Source organism: Theropithecus gelada, chromosome 6, assembly GCF_003255815.1.
Source record: "Theropithecus gelada isolate Dixy chromosome 6, Tgel_1.0, whole genome shotgun sequence".
In the NCBI taxonomy this organism is placed as follows: Eukaryota; Metazoa; Chordata; class Mammalia; order Primates; family Cercopithecidae; genus Theropithecus; species Theropithecus gelada.
The window spans coordinates 132,249,975-132,266,815 of NC_037673.1; the positions used below are offsets into that span (position 1 = coordinate 132,249,975).

At 48.0% G+C, this 16,841-nt stretch overlaps 1 protein-coding gene across 2 annotated transcripts in view; it reads left to right on the plus strand.

Annotated features, from left to right (window-relative positions):
* Positions 1-2,620: 2,620 nt before the first annotated feature.
* SLC25A48 (solute carrier family 25 member 48) overlaps positions 2,621-16,841 on the plus strand; it is a 54,866-nt gene continuing 40,645 nt past the window's right edge. For both annotated transcript variants that reach the window (XR_003119899.1, XM_025388578.1), the window contains exons 1-2: positions 2,621-2,839; positions 10,486-10,529. Coding sequence is in view for 1 of the 2 variants with exons in the window: in XM_025388578.1 (XP_025244363.1) it covers positions 2,794-2,839; positions 10,486-10,529 (90 nt within the window). In the remaining variant the exon portion in view is untranslated. The remainder of the gene's footprint in view (positions 2,840-10,485; positions 10,530-16,841) is intronic.

Here is a 16,841-nt window from a genome sequence, read left to right on the forward strand (position 1 = left end):
CTGGGTGGAGGTGTGTTTCTCTAAGTTGAAGAGGCACTGGAGGAGGAAGAGAGAGTTCATCGAGGGATGCACTAAGGTGACCTGAGCCACCCAGGTGGAGGTGTTGAGTGGAGGGACATCTGGAGTCAGAAGCGAGGTGTGGGGATTATACGCTAAGAGATGGGAGGTGCGGGTGGGTGAGGGTCCAGATGGGGCCCTGAGGAATCCACACCTAAGCATAAGAAGGGGCCAAGGCAGCAGGGAAGAAGATGAGAACAGCTGGAGAAGTGGGAGGAAAGCTGGGTGAGGGCAGGAATCCGGAAGCAGAGGGGAGCAGGCGGCATGGGCAGGGCCTTCACTGCAGCAGGTCAGGCACGCACAGCTGGCCCAGGCCTTTGCTGCCCAAGTGTGGCAGGTGGACACGGGGAGGGGATTGTTGGCTTGCCTGAGAGAGTGGCTGGGGAGGTGGGAGCTGTGGAGCTCTGTAGACCAAAGGTGCAGCCAGGAGACTCCAGGTTTGGAGAGCCTTGCCTGATTGCTTCCTGGAGAACAATGGACTCTCTCTCCAGTGCTCTTACAGCCACCTCTGTGTAGCATCTCAGATGGACTGTCTCCTCTCAAACAGAGACTTTCCCAAAAGCAAGGCACCAGCACAGACTGGTGCTCAGGAAATTTCTGTGGCCTGAAAGGGTCAATAAGAAATGAGGAGTGGGCCACTAGTTAACAAATGCTATCAGCATAGCCCATTTGCATGTCCCACTACAGAGGAAAGTGCTCTAAGAAGTCATCATCAGGGAAGGAACTGAGGGAGAAAGGAAATGGGGTTGCTTTCTGGCCCTAGTCACACAGGGAGTGGATTTCTCTGTGAAGTTTCTTTCTCTGTGTAATGGCCAGTAGCTGCCCTGCCCTCTCCCGAGTGTAGAATGCAAATGTGAACGGCAGCACACTGCAAGTGGTGCTCTGAAGTGCAAAGGCCAGGAAGAAGGGAGGGCCTAGATCCCGGCCACAGAGCCAGCATTCGGCCTGGGCTCATAGCCTTGTAGTCTGGGATTCTCCAGGCCTGGCCACGGTTGCTGGTAAACCTAGGGTCCTCCCTGCACTTCCCTGGGTGATGCGCCCCATGGGCAGGTTTGTGGCACGTATTTGGGAATGGAGTGCAGTAATTCATTTTGGAAAGTGACCCACTCCTTCTGCTCTGCTCCAACTCATTAGCAGTTCAAGCAGCAGCTTTCTGGGCCTGGGAGGCCATCCTGGGGCTGCCAGGGACACTGCCTGCCAACTTAAGACCTCCTCAATTGGTGCTGACACAGGACTGAGGGGACAATCTGCCTGGCACCCCTTAGGTGGTCTTCCAAAGGAGTAGGTTTTGAGAATTGGCAGGCTTTCCACTTGTGGATGCATTCCAATGGTGAACTCACTAAAGGGCCACTCTTCAGAGACCTGCATTTCTCATAGCGGCCCTGGGCATATATCCCGGGCATGGCAGGGCACAGCTTGGGGTTGATGCTGACGGTAACTCTGAAGCCTCAAGACTGAGTGGGTCACCATGCACAGCAGGAAGCTGAGGTGCGGGGATGGGGTATGATGGTTCCACTCCTCCCTGGAACTTTGCAATACTTCCCCAGCCAGGCCGGCGACTCCATCCCGGGCTGTCCTCTCCAGACACAGGTCCACTCTCTGTGTGCCGGGGCAGGGGAGGGAGCAATGCTGCAGGAAGCACCCTTCACCTCCAAGTCCCCACTTCTCAGTGGACAGGACTTTGTAGGATCAAGCTTTGGTGGTCAGGCTGTCTTGCTTTGGAAGAAGGAGATCTAGCTGACTGTCCCTGCATATTAACCTGGATGACGTGACATGAATATGTCCAGGGGGACAACAGCAGGCCCAGCAGAGGCCCCTTCCTCCTGACCATACCCTCCACCATTCTCGTCAACGTTGGGGTGTCTTGGCTGAGACCCACAGCTGAGTCCCTGCTGGAAACTAGCGGAATGCTGGGTGGCTTCGAGTCTTCTTAGGAGGGGAGGAAAGAAACTCTCGTTGAAACAAAAGCCTCTCCACACAACAGGCCACTTCTCCAGTGAGCATGGGCCTCTGGCCTGGGGCCTGGCTGAATGTAGGGTCTGACTACAGAGAGGGAGTTTGAGGTAGAGAGCACCACCTTCTGTTGGCCCAGGGCGGACAGTGTAGGCTGAGCCAGGGCCAGGCAGGGAGCTGGGCCCCTAGAGAGCTGTAGCTGAAAGTTAGACATGACCCTGAACCACCAGGTGCTTGCTCTAGACACGGGGCACTGAGTGGGACATGTCTGGGATGAACAAAAAGGCATCACTGCCCAGCGTTGGGATGGGAGAGAGTCCACCGCTGATTGGAATCAGCATTGTCAGCACAGCACAGGGAGATAGGAGCAATGCCACTAAATGCCATCTCTGGATGGGCGGCTGGCACTTTCACTTCAAAGGCGCCGAGGCTCTTAAGTTGGCAAGGAAGGGACCCGGAGAAGGGAGGACTAAGAATTTCACTTGATGACCCTTGCCTTTTTGGGTCTGGGATGAGCCGCGCGGAGCGCACCCTTAACTACCCAGAGTGCTGTGCCTTTAAGGTCCACTGGGGGCGTGATGTCAGCCGCCCTCCGGCACTTGGAGAGGTGAGCGCGGCAGCCCGCGCAGCGGGTGACTCGGGGGCTGGGTTTGGAGAAAGACCTGCGGCGTGTTGGAGACTCCGACTTTGGTGTTGCGGCGCGCTAGCGCCCGCGGGCCATGCCCCACTGACCCTAAGTGAGCACTGCCCCGGCTCCGGGAGGGCGAGACCGGAGCACCGGCCATGGGAAGCCTCCAGCTGGAAGACTTTGCGGCGGGCTGGATCGGAGGTGAGCGTGCTTACCCGGGACACCCGGTCAGAGAGAGCGAGCCTGGTGGAGTTTGCCGCAGTGCTTTGGGGAAACTTTGCGCCTCGGTGCGCGCCCATCCCGCTCCCCGTTGCGCGCGCAGCCTGCTTTGGGGAGTGCCCGGCCCCGAGATCCCCCTGGTGGTCTGGCAATTGCCAGGGCTAAATTCTAGAGCTTCACAGCGATTCGGGCTGAGCTTCTGCTTTGCTCATTAAGTTAGGAACCGTGGGACTTGATGCAGTAATGATTAAACAGCTGGTCAAAGCCCACAGCCAATGGAGGCTCCTAGCGGCGCACACACCCTTCAGTGACCTGGTGCACACCTGAATTGCGGACGTGACTCGCGGGAACTTATGTATGAGGGTGGCGCTTGGCTGCTGACTGCGGGGCGCAGGGTCGTGGGGAGCCAGGCTTCGAGATCAGGCCGGCCCTAGAGGGCGTCCCGACTGGAAGGAGCGGAGCACTCATGGCAGGGAGCGGAGCGCCAGCTACAGGTGCTCATTGTCAGGCTGCAAGGAGCACTTAACTGCCTTCAGCCGCCGCCAGCCGTCAGCCATCGCCTACCTCCAAAGCACCTTCTCCGGGTACTCTTGGATCTACTGGTCCCTTCGCCACAGCTCCCGGAGCCACATTTTTACTGGGCCTGGGATGGGTTGCCTGGGCGAAAGTTGCATTCATTTCCTTGCTTCTCCATTTTTCTTTCCAATAGGTCTATCCCTCTTTTCTCAGCTATTAGGAAAGGGGGAAGTTTGAGGGACTTTGCTAATTGTAATAAAATCAAATAAAAAGTCTTTCTTTTGACCCATCTAGAAGGGTTATCCTAAAAGGGATGTTGGCAAATGTAGCCCCTCACCAAAGGGGGGAAAAAAGATAATAAGATGAAAAGAAAAACAAACCAGATTGGATCCTAACTCCTCCCCTCCTACCTAGCAGGAGACCACCTCTCTACCCCCACCGGTGGCTGCAGAGCCCTGCTTCACACCTTCCTGAGCAGAGGTGGCTCCTTTCACATTGAGTAAGTCTGCTGGCATAGATGCCCTTGGGTGGGGCTGAGACCCGCCTCTCCTAACTGTCCCAGCCAGGGGGCTGCGGTCCCCTGGCATATCCAGGCCCTTTTTGACTGGACATTGTTCCACCATTCAGCGGGGCAGGCAGAGAGTGGAGACACTTCTGTGGGCTGCCCCTTAAATAAGCAGACTATCTTCAGTAGGGATGCAAATGGCTTGGTTTGAGAAATGCCCTGGAAGGTAGGGCTGAGTCAGGGTAGTTCCAAGACTCTGATACCCCTCCCCACCCCCAAACGTGATAACACGCGAACCCTCCCCAACTCACAGCAAGTAGGGGATTTTTGTGCGTTACTCTGGTATTGTCCTTACTTTGGTGATGTTATTGAAAGTAATGGCAAAAATTGCAATTACTTTTGCACCAAACTAATAACATGCTTTTTTTTTTTTTGGCTTCCATAAAATGATGATAAGTGTTTACTACACTTGAATACTTACTAGCTAGGTGCCAGGTATTGTTTAAGTGCTATACGTATTCTTTTAAAATAATTTTATCAAGGTTTATTGTACATATTATAAAATTCACCCATTTCAAATATACAATTCAATGCCTTTTAGTAATTTTACAGTGGTGCAGCCATCACCATAAATTTGTTTTAGAACGTTTTCATCCCCCAGTAAGATCCCTCATTTGAAGTTGAATGCTGTTCCCTCTCCTTAATCTCCTTGCTATACATTTGCCTTTCCTGGATATGTTATGTCAATTGAATCTTGCAATATGTGATCTCTTGTGTCAGTTTATGTATAGTTCTTTAGTTATTATAACAACCCCAAAGAGGCAGGTACCGTTGCATCTTTATTTTACAGATGAGGAAATTGAGATACAGAGAAATTCACTGACTTACCTAAGACCATGCATCTAGCATTGGCACTAAGATTCCAACCCAGGCTGCCTGGCACCAGAATCTGCCATCTTAATTTCATCTTAACTCTTTCCAAACAAACTTACATAACAAAATGTTGCCCTTTTTTTTTATATTACCCCCACACACATACACATTTTGTGTGAGATTTTACTGGTTTGTGAAGTGCAAAGGTCTGGAAACCACTGACCTCATAATTCCATTTTTAAAATCTCAAATCCCCTGCTTTCAAATGGGTGGCAGGGAGATGTTGGCTCAAGGCTGGATCTAAGCCTGCTCTGAGCTGAAGGATGTGTGCACTCACTATGGAGGAAGCCATGGAGCCTGGGACCAGCGCTCCTCCCCCCACTACTGGGAAGGGTCAATTACTGCTATCACCTCTCTGCCTCTGCCCAGTTTAGTAGGTCGCAGGGCATGAGAGGGGACAGGTGGTTTTGGACCCAGGGACTCATTGTTCTGGGATTAGCTGGTTTCTTTGTCCCTAAAAATACCTAATAGTCCAGGAGCCCTTAGCTACCTTACCTGGTTAAATCACCTCTACTAATGCAGATATTTCCTTCTTCATCAGTGTGCTTGGCAATTTGTCTTTGAAGAACAGTTTCCCTTTCAATTTCAGTCACCAACTGCTACAACAAGGCTGATATGGTTTAGCTATTTCCCCACCCAAATGTCATCTTGAATTGTAGCTCCCATAATTCCATGTGTCACGGGAGGGACCCCTGTGGGAGGTAATTGAATCATGGATATAGGCTTTCCCATGCTGTTCTCATGCTAGTGGATAAGTCTCATGAGATCCAATGGCTTTATTTTTTTTTAAAATTTATTTATTATTATCATACTTTATAAAGCCATTGGATCTCCTTCCTGAACAATGAGATCACTTGGACTCAGGAAGGAGATCCAATGGCTTTATAAAGGGAAGTTCCCTACACAAGCTCTCTTTTTGCCTGACACCATGTAAGATGTGACTTTGCTCCTCTTTAATCTTCTACCATTATTGTGTGGCCTCTCCAGCCATGTAGAACTGTGAGTCAATTAAACCTCTTTCCTTTATAATTTACCCAGTCTCAGTAATGTCTTTATTAGCAGAATGAGAATGGACTAATACAGTAAGTTGGTACCAGTAGAGTGGGGCGTTACTGTAAAGATACCGGAAAATGTGGAAGCAACTTTGGAACTGGGTAACAGGCAGATGTTGGAACAGTTTGAAGGGCTCAGAAGAAGACAGAAAAATGTGGAAAAGTTTGGAACTTCCTGGAGACTTGTTGAATGGTTTTAACCAAAATGCTGATAGTGATATGGATAATGAAGTCCTGGTTAAGATGGTCTCAGATGGAGATGAGGAACTTGTTGGGAACTAGAATAAAGGTGACTCTTACTATGTTTTTGCAAAGAGACTGGTGGCATTTTGCCCCTGCCTTAGAGATCTGTAGAACTTTGAACTTGAGAGAGATGATTTAGGGTATCTGGTGGAAGAAATTACTAAGCAGCAAGGCATTCAAGAGGTGATTTCTAAAAGCATTCAATTTTATGTATTCACAAAGATATGGTTTTGAATTGGAACTTATGTTTAAAAGGGAAGTAGATCATAAAAGCTGGGAAAATTTGCAGCCTAATTATGCAATAGAAAATAAGAACCCATTTTCTGGGGAGAAATTCAAGCCTGCTGCAGAAATTTGCATAAATAACAAGGAAATAAATGTTAATCACCAAGACAGTGGGGTAAATATCTCCAGGACATGTCAGAGACCTTGGCGACAGGCCCTCCCATCACAGACCCAGAGGCCTAGGAGGAAAAAATTGTTTCCTGGGCTGGGCCCAGGGCCCCCCTGCTCTGTGCAACCTAGGGACTTGGTGCTCAGTGTCCCAGGCAATCCAGCCATGGCTAAAAGGGGCCAATGTACAGCTTGGGCTGTGGCTTTAGAGGATGCAAGCCCCAAGCCTTGGCAGCTTACACATGGTATTGAGCCTGCGTGTGGATAGAAGTCAAGAATTGAGCTTTGGGAACCTCCACTAGATTTCAGAGGATGTGTGAAAATGCCTTGATGTCCAGGCAGAAGTTTGCTGCAGTTTGCTGCAGGGGTGGGGCCCTTATGGAGAACCTCTGCTAGGGCAGTGTGTATGGGAAATGTGGGGTGGGAGCCCCACACAGAGTCCCCACTGGGGCAATGCATAGTAGAGCTGTGAGAAGACAGCCGCAATCCTCCAGACCCCAGAATGGTAGATCCACTGACAGCTTGCACCATGCACCTGGAAAAGCCACAGGAACTCATTGCCAGCCTCATGGGCATTATAATTTTTTATAAAATTATTTTTTAAAAAAGAAACCCCATTTCCTTTCTCCCTCAGTTCCTTCACCGGTGGTACCTCTCAGAGCACTTTCCTCTGCAGCAGGGCATGCAGATCAGCTATGTTGATAGCATTTGCTAACTCGTGGGTGACGCTCATGCCAGCAGCTGGGAGGAAGGCTGTACCCTGCAAAACCACAGGATGGAGCTGCCCAAGACCATGGGAACTCACCTCTTGCATTAGCATGACCTGGATATGAAACATGGAGACAAAGGAGATCATTTCAGAGCTTTAAGATTTGGTTGCCCCATTGGATTTTGGACTTGCATGGAGCCTGTAGCCCCTTTGTTTTGGCCAATTTTTCCCATTTGGAACAGGTGTATTTACCCAATGCCTGTGCCCCCATTGTTTCTAGAAAGTAACTTTCTAGAAACTTGCTTTTGATTTTACAGGCTCAGAGTAACTTGCTTTTGATTTTACAGGCTCAAAGTAACTTGCTTTTGATTTTACAGGCTCATAAGTGGAAGGGACTTGCCTTGTCTGATGAGACTTTGGACTGTAGACTTTTGAGTTAATGCTGAAATGAGTTAAGACTTTGGGAGGCCATTGAGAAAGCATGATTGGTTTTGAAATGTGAGGACATGAGATTTGGGAGGGGCCAGTAGTGGAATAATGTAGTTTGGCTGTGTCCTCACCCAAATTTCATCTTGAATTGTAGCTCCCGTAATGTGTCATGGATGAGACCCATGTATCATGGGAAAGACTGAGTGGGAGGTAATTGAATCATGGGGGCGAGTTTTCCTGTGCTGTTCTTATGGTAGTGAATGAGTCTCATGAGACCTGATGGCTTTATAAAGGGGTGTTCCCCAAGCTCTCTTTTTGCCTGCTACCATATAAGACATGACCTGCTCCTCCTTCACCTTCCACCATGATTGTGTGGCCTCCCCAGCCATGTGGAGCTGTAAGTTGATTAAACCTCTTTCCTTTATAAATTACCCAGGCTTGTATATGTCTTTGATAGTAGCATGAGAACAAACTAATACAAAGGGCTTCTTAATCTAAGTGGCCTTGGGGCAGCCTTGGTTCTCTTCAAATTGTACAAGTCTTGTGAGTGTGTGTGTGTGTAGGTATTTTTTCTGTGAAAAGATACAGTGTATTCATCACTTTTCCAAATGGGTCTTCTTTTTAAAAAATTCTATGGTGACATTACTCACATTTGAGCATCCTGTAGGTGTCAGGCTCTCTGCTAGGTATTTTATATGCATTACTGAATTTCATTCTTACCATGGAAGCAGGAGATAGGTGCTGTTATTATTCCCACTCTATGCATGCTAAAAGTGAGACATAGAGAAGTTAAGTAACCTGCAGGAACTGAAAGTTTTCAGGTCTTTTCTTTACACATATCCTGCCACACTTTTTGAGCTGAAATTCATATAATAGAAAATTAACCATTTGAAAGTGTATAATTCAGTGGCATTTATTACATTCACAACACTGTGCAGCCATCACTTCTATCGAGTTCCAAAACATTTTTCTCGTGACCAAAGAAGATGCTGTACCCTTCAAGAATCACTCCCATTTCCACCTCTTCCCAGTCCTGGCAACCACTAATTTACTTTCTGTCTTTATGGATTTACCTATTCTGGATAATTCATATAGGTAGAGTCATACAATACCTTGCCTTTTATGTCTGGCCTTTTACATTTAGCATAATGTTTTGGAGGTGCCTCTATGCTATAGCATGCATCAATAGTTTGTTTCTTTTTATTGCCAAACAGTATTCCTCTGTATAAATATCCCACATTTTCTTTATTCATACACCAGTTGATGGGCAATTGGATTATTTCCACCTTTTGGCTATTGTGAACAATGTTGCCATGATGTGTGTGTACTTGTACTTGTCTGAGTATCTGTTTTCTGTTATTGGGTATATATGTAGGAATTGAATTGTTGGGTTAGGTTGTAGCTCTATGTTTAGCTTTTTTGAGGAATTACCAAACTGTTTCCACCATGGCTGCACCATTTTGCATTTCTACAAGCAACGTACAAGAGTTCCAGTTTCTGTACATCCTTGCCAACAGTTCTTTTCCACTTTTTTTCAATTATAGCTATCCTAGTGCGTGTGAAGAGGACTCTCATTGTGGTTTTAATTTGCATTTCCCAAATGACTACAGATGTTGAGCCTCTGTTCATGTGCCTGTTGGTCATCTGTATATCATCTTTGGAGAAATGTGTGTGCAAGTCCTTTGCCTATTAAAATTATTCAGTTGTAAGAGTTATTTCTATATATGGACACTAAATTCTTATCAAATATGTGATTTCCACACATTTTCTCCCATGCTATAGGATGTCTTCACTTTTGTGTGCAAAAGTTTTCAATTTTTATGAATGTTATTATTTCTTGTGTTGTGTAGGGGAGTTAGAGATAACCTCTGACCCCCTGTTTAGCTCCTACTGGTCTCTTCACCTGAATATAAAAACAAAATTGACACGAGGCTGGTTAACAAGAGAAAAATAATACAGATTTTATTGGTTTCTCACGACATAGGGATCTTCCCAAGAGAGTGAAGTCAGGAGAAGTGGCCAACACAAGATCTTTTCATACTTTTTAAACAAAGAGTGATCAATGTGAGAAGAAATGACAGGACAAAGAAAATCTGGCTAGGGTGGTGGAATTTTGCTAGAGGAGTCACTAGAAATATGGGTAGGGGGGTATAAAACAGGTGGAATATAAGGATTGCTTCATTAAGTATGAATTCAAGGCCACTGCAGCCTTCAATTCCGAATCCCGGCTAGTAAGAGCTATTTTCTTACCCTGGTATGGAGAGGGTACCCCTCCCAGAGGAATCTTTATTGCTTGCTGCATGCAGGAAGAGGCAGGTCAGTTCACCCTTTCAGAAATTATGATTTCTCAATGTTTTCAACTGGAAATAATCAATGTACCCATCTGCTATATTTTGGTGTGGTATGTCCTTCACTCCTTCAGTTGGTCATACACTTGCTATCATATCTAAGAGTCCATTGCAAATCACAGGTCAAGATTTTTTTCTGTGTTTTAGTTTAAGAATCTCATAGCTTTGCTCTCCCATTTAGATCTTTGATCTATTTTGAGTTAATTTTGTGTATGGTATGAGGTAGGGTGTCTATCTCCACTCTTTCATTCTTTTGCCTGTGAATATCTACTTGTTCCAGTCCCTTTGCCTCCCTTTTATGGAGTGATTACTTGTTTTACTCTATTTTCTCTGCCTTCCTTGGTGCATGGGCCAGTGCCTAAAACATTGGAGCCCACCCACTCCCCCTACCCCAGCAACTGACCATTGACTAACTGAGTGACTGTTTTGTCCCAAGAGCTGGCTGGTACAAGCCAGGAGTCCAAGGGCTGAGTTACCAGGCATTCTTTTTTGATCCACAGGTGCAGCCAGTGTCATCGTCGGCCACCCTCTGGACACGGTCAAGGTACAGTAGCCATGTTTCTCATTACCTCTTAAAAAGAGGCATGGAGCTGACCTGCCTCTGGGACTATGCCTGCTGTTTCTGATCTCCCAGAGAGTCTTCTGCCCAGGGCAGACTCTGTTGCCAGCCCAGGGGGAGTGGAGTGCCAGGAGGTCTGGTTTAGACTCAAAACACTCAGAGGTCCAGGTAGAACTTGAGAACTAGATTGGAGATGGGAACCCATCATTACCTGATGAAGCACATAGGTGTGAGGATTCTGGAGCTGGTGGGGCCTTCCTGGCATTGGGATTATCCAAGCCCCTTGTTCTGGGATGTTCCCTAGAAAGGGCAAGGGGCTCATCTCAGATCATACAACAAGTTAAAAACTGAGGTGTGAGATGCTGCAAAGGAGCAATCTTTCACCCCATCCCCACCCCTGCACCAGTCCCCAGTGGTAAGCAGAACTTAGAGCTATGCTCTGGGAATGGAGCCATAAATTGTGCCTCCTCACTGCTGACTGGCTTCCAGATCCGTTTCTAAAGCTCTGCCTGGATTGTGCACAGAGAGGAGCCTCACAGGCCCTTTTCAAATGGCTGCTGCAATGTCCTTTCTCCCCATCTTGCTCCCTGTATGAAAATGGACCGTCTCCTAGGTCAGGGTCCATGTTCACCCTCTTCTTGATGGGAAGATCAGTCTACCTGTTTTAAATATTTGAAGAAACACTTTAAGTAGTAAAAGGGGGCATTTAGGCTCCCCAGGGGATGTCCCAATGCAGGGGGATGGCAGGCAGGACCCAGTGCTGGGAGATGGGCACACAAAGTGGTGAGTGAAGCAGGCTTAGTCGACCCTCCTGGAATGGTATAATCTTCCCATTTTATACAGGAGGAGAGTAAAATGCATCGTTCAGGATCCTGCCCCAGATCTCAGAGCAGGGCATTGTAGTGCTGGATTCAAAGCTCCAAAGTAAACTTTACTTCCAGGCTGACCTGGGCTTTGAGGACTTAGGAGTGAGGGAGGCAGGCAAGGAGACAGATATTTTTAGGACACTGGTGGACAATAATTAGGGAACACAACAGATGCACAAAGCATTTATGGACAGTGGTAGGTGCTAGGGGGACACACTAGGTGATAGCAAAGACAGTGACGAGAGCCTTCTCTAGTTTGAAGAGTCAGGGATGGCCTCTCTGCCAGGGAGGCAGCTAAGATGAGACTCAAATGTTACAAAGAGCCAGACGTGCAGAACTGGGGTCAGAGTGCTACTCACAGAGGGACAAGCTAGTGCAGAGGCCCAAGGGTGGGAACAGGCTGTGATGTACATTCTCCAGGAAAACAAAGAAGGCCAGTGTGTGTATGGTGCACATAGTGAGCTGAGCAAGTGGTGTGGTGCAGGTGCTGGGAGAGGCCCAGGGAGAATGGGATTGCAGAGTGTGCTAGGGGCCTTGCTGCCTGCCTCCTGCCAGCCCTGCACACCCAGGCCCTGGATCTCAGAGCCCACCAAGGAGGGCTGTGCAGCAAGTTCATGTCTGAAATGAACTTACTAGCCTATCAAGGCTGAGCCATGGCTGCCCAGAGTTAGGGCCCATGTCTGGACTCCCCAGGGCTGTCCAGAGCCAAGTCAGGTCCTCAGAAACCTTTCCTACCTCTGTGGTAGCTGCCCACTGAGCCCTCTACCCTCCACGAGAGCTGGCTGGTTACCTTGCCCAGGCCTGGCTTCCCTAGCCTGTGGCTTCTGATTCTCTCCTGTTCAGAATGCAGCTCAGCACAGAGCTGGGCACAGCCTCCCTGGATAAGCACCTGCTGAATGAGTGGCCATCTTGGACCCCAGCCAAGTTCAAGCTGCCTGCTGCATACCTCTCCAGGGCTGGGCCTTGGGGAGACTTGGAGGACTCAGATGCACTCCCTAATGTCTCCATGAGAGTGCTGGTTGTTCCTGGCGATTCTCACCCTCCCAAACTCACCTCAGTCATTCCCAGTCTGTCTCCTCCAGGGATCATTCAACAAACCAATTCACAAGAATGGGTCAGTGGGGAGGCAGCATGGCCAAGCCGGAAAGCATGGGCTTTGGAACCACACAGGCTCTAGGTATGAATCCTGTGTTTGCCATTTCCTGCTTGTATAGCCTTCTGTTAAACACGATACGAATCCTTGGCTTACAGGGTCAGTATAAGATTATGAGCATTGTTTCTGGTACTCAGTAGGGATTCAAAATTGGTAGTTGCTATTTTTGTCAATATCATTCAATATATGTTAAGTTTTGCTCAGTTACCACATCATGTGACAATGTCCGGGAAGATTTTCATCAAAGTTGGAGAATGTGTTTTCAATTCTCTGATTTAAATGGTATTTACAAATTTCTCTTTGGCGGGCAGTGGGACACCTCAAAAGATGAACAAGCATTCTCCAGGTGGCATGCTCAGTCACTGACCATGGAACTGCCTGCCACAGGCCCAGCATCTCGGCAAGGAAAAGGGCTGTTGTTTCTCTAAAACCCAGGCTGACTTAATATAAGTTGGTAACAAGTCACTGTTGGGTGTGAGAGATTTAATGATAAAAATTTGAGGGTATGGATTAGTTTTTTTGGGCTGCTGTAACAAACAACCACAAACTGGGTGGCTTAAAACAGTAGAAATTTATTTCCTCACAAGTCAGGAAACAGGAAGTTCAAAACCAAGGTGTTGGTGCCTTCTGGAGGCTCTGAGGGAGAACCTGCCACATGGTCCTCTACCAGCTTCCAGTGCCTGCTACAGTGCTCGGCACTCCTTGGGCAGTGGCTCCGTAACTCTAGGCCCTGCCTGTCTTCATATAGCCTCCCCTCTGAGTCTCTGTGTGTCAGATCTCCCCGTCCTTCCTAAGGACACTAGCCATTGGATTTAGCACAATTTATAGGAGTGGAGCTCCCTGGCCACAGTTGCCTGAAAAGGCAGTCTCTCCCTTCTCTGCACTCTGCCCTGAAGCTCTGGAGGGAAGCCCTCCTGAGACATGACATCCAGTCTTTGTTTGGCCTGAGTGCCCCTGTTGCACTCCAGAACACCTTCTTTCCTTCCTTCTGGCTGATGTTTTCTCAACAGACCCTGCCCACCAAGAAAGGGCCAGGCAAGTCTGAATAACTGGAAATCCAATCCTGGCCTTATCACCTACTCTCCAGTGACCTGGGCATAGCACTTAACCTTCCTGAGCCTTGGTTTCGTTGTCTGTAAAGTGGGCAAGTAGCACTTCCCTGGTGGGGCTGTCGTGAAGATTGTTCACGGAGGTACTGAGGATACAGCAATGAGCGAGATCATGAATAGACAACCTAGGGCGCAGGGAGGCAGACAGTCACTTTTCTGGGGTCCCAGAACTCACCCAGCTACAAGGCCTGTGCTGCTGACCCAGTGAAAGACTTCTTCCTGTGCCCTTGGCTACATGGTCTTAGGCTGAGGAGGCCCGGCTGGTACCTATGTCTGATGCAGCGTGACTAGGTTTTCTAGTCAGGGCTTGGCTGCCTCTAGACCAGGAGTCCCCGACTCCCATACCACACCAGTACCAGTCTGTGGCCTGTTAGGAACTGGGCCGCACAGCAGGAGGTGAGCAGTGGGCAAGCGAGCATTACTGCCTGAGCTCTGCCTCCTATCAGATCAGTGGCAGCGTTAGATTCTCAGAGGAGCACAAACCCTATTATGAACTGCGCATGTGAGGGATCTAGGTTGCTTGCTCTTTATGAGAATCTAATGCCTGATGATCTGATGGTTTCACCTCGAAACCATCACCCCACCCTGGTCTGTGGAAAAATTGTCTTCCACAAAACTGGGCCCTGGTGCCAAAAAGGTTGGGGACCACTCCTGTAGACCATTGGGACTGGACTGCAATGGACAGGCTTTGGGGTGGGGGATGTCTGCCTCCTTCTCATGAACATCCCACTGGGGGTTCTTGTTTTGCTTCAGCATGCTCCCCGCCATTACAGGCTGCCCCCTCACTACCCAGTCCAGTCTGGGGCATGCATGTTGGCCCAGGACAGTCAGGGCATGGCCTGCTCTGCCAGACCAGGCGCAGGCCAGGCAGTGACTCAACTCTAAGCACTGAGGCTCCAGCCACCTCACCTCCTGACACCGAGCACTCATCCTCTTCTCCTTGGGTTTTCAGCTGTGGGGTGTTGAGAGCTTCCAATGGGAGGGACACCATGAACTGGAGTAGCATGAGATTCATAGCACCCCTGACATGAAGCTCATAGTTTTCAGCTAAATATTGCATGAAGGGCCATGATCTTCAAGATGTATCCACTGCATTCACAGAATCCAGGGCCCCCATTCTCTATAAGGACCAAAGAAAGTGTCAGAGACCTGAGAAAACAGTATATAAGAAGAAAAGTACACAATCAAAATTAATGCTGCACTAAATATTTACAAAATATAACCTCATGTTAAATAGTCAAATGCAACTCAGCTTTCATGGAGGTCTATGTGGATGAAATTAATATGGGATGTACATTAAATATATACAATTATACTTAATTTTATCTTACTTGATACAATAGGAGCAGGTTTGCCAAAGTGAAAGAGTCCAAATCTAAGCAAGTCTTAAAATTGATTCTGCATAACCAGGAGAGATGAGAAAGATAATGGCAAGACCATCCATTCTGTAGGCCCAAAATGAGGGCTCTGGACACCTCAGATTTGGAGATATTTTCCCTAATAACTAAAAGCACTGAGGCTGGGCTAGGGAACCAAGCTCTCTTCTCTCTTGTTTTTCATAGGTGTTCACTGAGTACGTATTATATACCTAACACTATGTATAGGTCAGAGAACCCAGGGCAGTCACACCTGGTTAAGAGCTTGGACTGGACTTGTTTTGGTCTCAGTAGGCTACAGGTTGGTGGAAATAGCAGCCTCTGGGGTCCTGTGGAGTGAAAGGCCTTGGGGATGAACCAAATGAGGGGGCCAGGTTCCTGGGGAAACCATGTGAGTCAGTGTGGTTGACTGAATGATGGTCCCCAGACATGCCTGTGTCCTCATCCGTGGAACCTGTGAATGTCATCTTACACGGCAAAAGAAAACTTTGCAGGTATGATTATGTTAAGGATCTTGAGATGGGAGGATGACCCTGGATTATCGGGGAGGTTCTTAAATGTAATTACAAGTGTCCTTATAAGAGGGAGGTGGAGGGAGATTTAGATTTCTTCCTATAGAAGAGGAAGAAAACAATGTGATAACAGAAGCAGGGAGAGAAGAGGAGCCATGATGCTGGGGCTCTGGGAAAGGGGGTGAACCCCAAAAGCTGGGGGAGACAAGAAAACAGATTCTCCTCAAGAGTCTCCCGAGAGAGTGCTGCCCTGCCAGCACCCTGATCTTAGCCCACTGAGACCCATTTCAGATTTCTGGTCTTAGAACTGTAATAGAATGCATTCATGCGGTTTTAAGCCATGAAGTTTGGAGTAATTTGTTACAGCAGCAACAGGAAACTAATGTAAGGAGTCAGTTGTGTTCATCTGTAAGATGGGACCAGTATCAGTGCCTTAGAGCATCTGTGGGATTTAATGAGGTCAGTTTTATATTCGGTTGTGTTCATCTGTAAGACGGGACCAGTATCCATGCCTTACAGCATCTGTGGGATTTAATGAGGTCAGTTTTATATGATGGTCAGTATGCAGTTGGTGCAATTAAATGACTTCTCCTGCTACCACTGGGGGCCCTAGAGACTTGGGCTTTGCTGCTGGCCTCAGTGCCAGCCTACCCGAGTGGTCAGCATGCCTGACAGACCTTTGTTCCATGGCTTTGAAATTATTCTGTGATCTAGGTTTGGCTCTCAGGTTGAGTTCCTTCATGTATTATTGGCTTGAGTGACTCAACCACTCAATTTTCTTAGCAGGAACTTGATTACTTGTTGCAGCGGGTGGGTGGTAGTCAAACATCCTGTGGATTCACTTTCCAGGGACAGCCGTGGGAGAGTGTTGGACATCATGACAGCCTTACATGGGGCACAGGGAGAGACCTGCACCCCTCCAGCACCTCCTAAGTTACCACCTGGCCCAAGTCATTGTCCTGGTTGTGGACATCCCACTCCGAGATAGGCCTCTGTGGTTCTGCTCAACAAGAAGACCTTGAAGGCCCAGTTCTCATCTTGTTGCATCTTCCAGGGAGTCTCCCCCACCCAATTTAAAATTACCTTTTCCTTGTTATCAACCAGCTCTTCTTATCCTTGGTTTATTTTCCTCTATAGTACTTGTCTCCATCTAAAATATATATTTACTTGGGAATTACTTTTTATTGACCATCTTTTCTGACTCCACCAGATTGTAAGTTCCATGAGGGCAGACTGGTTTCTTTACTGCTGAATTCCCTGAGATTGGAATAGTGCCTCCAA